This window comes from Penaeus monodon, chromosome 34, assembly GCF_015228065.2.
Source record: "Penaeus monodon isolate SGIC_2016 chromosome 34, NSTDA_Pmon_1, whole genome shotgun sequence".
Classification (NCBI taxonomy): domain Eukaryota; kingdom Metazoa; phylum Arthropoda; class Malacostraca; order Decapoda; family Penaeidae; genus Penaeus; species Penaeus monodon.
Window position 1 is genome coordinate 11815932 of NC_051419.1, and position 3494 is coordinate 11819425.

At 34.2% G+C, this 3494-nt stretch overlaps 1 protein-coding gene across 3 annotated transcripts in view; it reads left to right on the forward strand.

Moving 5' to 3' along the window:
• The window catches only part of LOC119594583 (threonine synthase-like 2), a gene marked incomplete in the record, with an annotated part of 25547 nt that overhangs the window by 7030 nt on the left and 15023 nt on the right, over positions 1 to 3494 (forward strand). For 2 of the 3 annotated variants that reach the window (XM_037943621.1, XM_037943622.1), the window contains 5 exon segments: positions 188 to 302; positions 1635 to 1793; positions 2184 to 2378; positions 2575 to 2727; positions 3178 to 3396. In XM_037943621.1, the coding sequence (XP_037799549.1) occupies positions 239 to 302; positions 1635 to 1793; positions 2184 to 2378; positions 2575 to 2727; positions 3178 to 3396 (790 nt within the window). 3 annotated transcript variants of the gene reach the window in all.

Below are 3494 nucleotides of genomic sequence, written 5' to 3' on the forward strand. Positions count from 1 at the left end.
CCCCAAGGGAACGAGAATTCATGGCAACTAAACTGACATTAGCCTTACCCCCTTCCTGGGTGCATCAGGTTAATATGATAGTTTATTCTTGAATTTAAGCAGAAAGAATGGCTGGAATTGATAAGGAGAGCATGTCAATTTAGCAAAACCTTGAATTTGTAACTAAAGTACAGTATATTATTTTCAGATAAATGCCCCTTTAACCATATGAATTTCAACTGAAATAAGGAAGAAAAAAATGAAGTATTGTAGTACAAGAGGAAAAGAGAAAGGATTGTCATTTAAGGATGTTTTGTTTTCAGGTACGTATATTGTATTTATATTTAGACTATATTTGGATAATAAGGGGCATTTGTTGCAACATTGTGAAATAATTGTGGCTTGAGTTACAGCTACATTTTTTTGTGTTTATCTACTATTGTTATATTCATTTCATCTGTTTTAGAACTTTAACTGTATCTGTATATTCTTTTCATAATTATCCTTTATAGGACATTGATGAGATCAGCTTTTTATTTACAGCAGTATCATTACCAATCATTATACCATCTTTCTATCATCCATACATGATTCATTGATTATTTGGCAAAGGCCTTCATAAGGATGTGGCCACTTAGTATAACTTGGCTGTAATGACAGACCTTTAAAATGTTATTATGGTGACAGACCCCTTGATTAAACTTAGTGCTTCACAGATAAATTAATTCATCCTTCCTACTGTTACCAGTATTTGGCCCTGGCTGCAGTTGCTGAAGAAAAGTAGCCCCTCAGATATGTGTTTACAACTCTGTTTTAGTCTTATTACCTAAACACTAATTATGCCATAGCAAAGAGCATAGAGAGTGAGGTAAAATTGTGTCCACTATGAAGAATTCCCGTTTATGAATAGGATAATGATAAGAATTCATCACTATTGCCAAGAAGTTCTGGTTTATCCCAAGGATCTGTTTGATGAACACTTCTTTTTTTCTTTATATCAATGGCACTTCCAATTCCAGTAGACTACTCAGATGTTTATTAATTACTTATGACAGTATTCTGTTTGCCAGCCACTTCAGTCCAATTTACTTAATGAACATAACTGTCCTGGAACTTAATAACACCATCCATTTTATTGGTCCAGAACTGGAAATACATTCCATATTCTTAGGTGTGATAGGCAGTGCTAAATATTGTAGCAAAAAGATTGTACAAAAACTTAGCAAGCAGTATGGAATACTGTACCACACTCAAGACAAGCTTGAAGCAGTACCTCTGAGACATATTTACCAAACCTTGGTTCATCCATCAGTAAGATAGTATAGTCTTGTGTGGGGCAGCACATCAGAGAACTTATTAAAGCCTCTTGTGTAGTCCAAAACTGCTGTTCTAGTCTGTCAGAAGTATCACATATCTTAATGAGACAAATTACCATAATTTAAGAACTAGAATAAATGTAAACTACAAGCTATGAAGTACATCATTCAAATAAAAAATGGATCATCTTGTTTCCTTTGCACCAAAAAACATGATCTTCTAAAGCTGTTTCAGGAAAACCTAAAATTTTTGGTTGATTTATTTGATACAGCCATTTTCTTTTGTGCTATTCCATGTCAGTCATTAACTTAAGAATTAAATCCTGTTTGACTTTCTAGGATATGCTAAAGATGGTGGTCTTTATATGCCAGAAGTCATCCCAAAACTGAATGAAACAGAGGTAAAAGAATGGTCAGCACACTCATATCCAGATCTTGTGTATCTTATTTCACGCAAGTTCATTTCGGAGGAAGAAATTCCCTCACATGCTTTGAAAGGTAAACCTACATTTATTTGCTTGATATCAAGTGAATTTTAACTTTTCATTCTGAGGCTGGTAAAATTTTGGTTAAATGTTACAAAACACCTGTTGCTTTAGCATAATAGAATTTTTTTGGCTTTTGCTGGACAGCTGAAGGTTTAGAGACCAGTAGCAGAGAGTCCAGTTACTAATATACAGGGGTCTTGTAAACAGTTTCCATTTTTTTCTTTTAAAATGTTAATTCAATACATTTGAATTCAGGTATAAAGCAAATTGTGCATAGGTTATAAGCCAGTTTAGTGTCTATATTACAGATAGTCATAGTCATGAGTTGGAAATACTATCCCTTCTACAATAAAGAAACGTATAGACATTTTGTCAAGAAACTGACTCTAATCTTTTACAGATATCATAAATGGAAGCTTAAAGAGATTCCGTACACCAAAGATCATCGAGATAGAAAGGTTAGAAGGAGGCCTAAATATTGTGGAACTCTTTCACGGGACAACCTTAGCATTCAAAGACTTGGCTCTCTCTGTTGTAGGAGGATTACTTGACTTCTTCTTGAAGGAAAACAGTGAACATGTCACTGTTCTGATAGGTTAGTCTTAAAATTTGAGTTTACTAATGAAGATAAAAAAAAAGATGCATTATATCATTATAAAAAAGGTGTGTCAGTTCATTGCTTTCCATATTTGCTCATCTGTGTATGTAATGAAATTTTAAAGTTGTGAGGTTTGTTTGCCATTTATACTCTGACATATTTTACATATAATTATACTATGGTGGAATTGTAGGAACTTCAGGTGACACAGGCAGTGCAGCCATAGAGAGTGTGCGAGGAAGAGAGTCCATTGATATTGTGGTTCTCCTTCCTCATGGTCGCTGTACTCGCATTCAAGAACTACAGATGACAACTGTGATAGAAGATAATGTACATGTTTACTGTGGTAAGAAAATGAGAAGTATACTGTTTTGTTAATGTGTGAATAGCGTTGAATTTTGTATGTTCTCAGAATAGTTGTTGTGTGATGTACTTTTTAAAATTATTTTTCATATCTATATGAACAATAATGCCAACACAATAATATGCATACCTAGCAGAAGTGAAAAACAGGTGTAAAAAGAAGAGAATAATAAATCATGATGCACTGAACTCATTCATAATTTAAATGGGGGTGGGGAATGAAATGGAGGACTCATATTGTTTTTTTGCATAATCTGAGGAGGAATCCTGCGTGAATTTGAAGCATAACAATTTTATTTATGTATTTATTTTTTTCTTGTTGCAGTATATCATCTTGTATAAATATTGTATGAGCAGACTTCACAAAAGCACCAATATAATGCTTTGTGAATATATTTATTTTTTCCCTTAAATGATTAATCACATATTCCAGTTGATGGCACATCAGATGAGTTGGATGAGCCAATCAAACGTTGTTTTGCTGATGAGGAACTCGTTGCAAAGCACCGATTGATATCCATTAACTCTATCAACTGGGGTCGCATCATGGCTCAGGTTGCTCACTACTTCTATACTTACTATCATCTCTGCTCCTCTGTAGGCCAGCCTGTGAAGATTGTAGTGCCCACAGGTGCAGCTGGCAATATAACAGGTTAGTTATTATTCTTTCACTGTTAGTGGATTAGACAGAGAGGTATAAAAATAGTGGCAGTAAATTCTTACAAATGAATTGAGAGAGGCAGTAGTGTG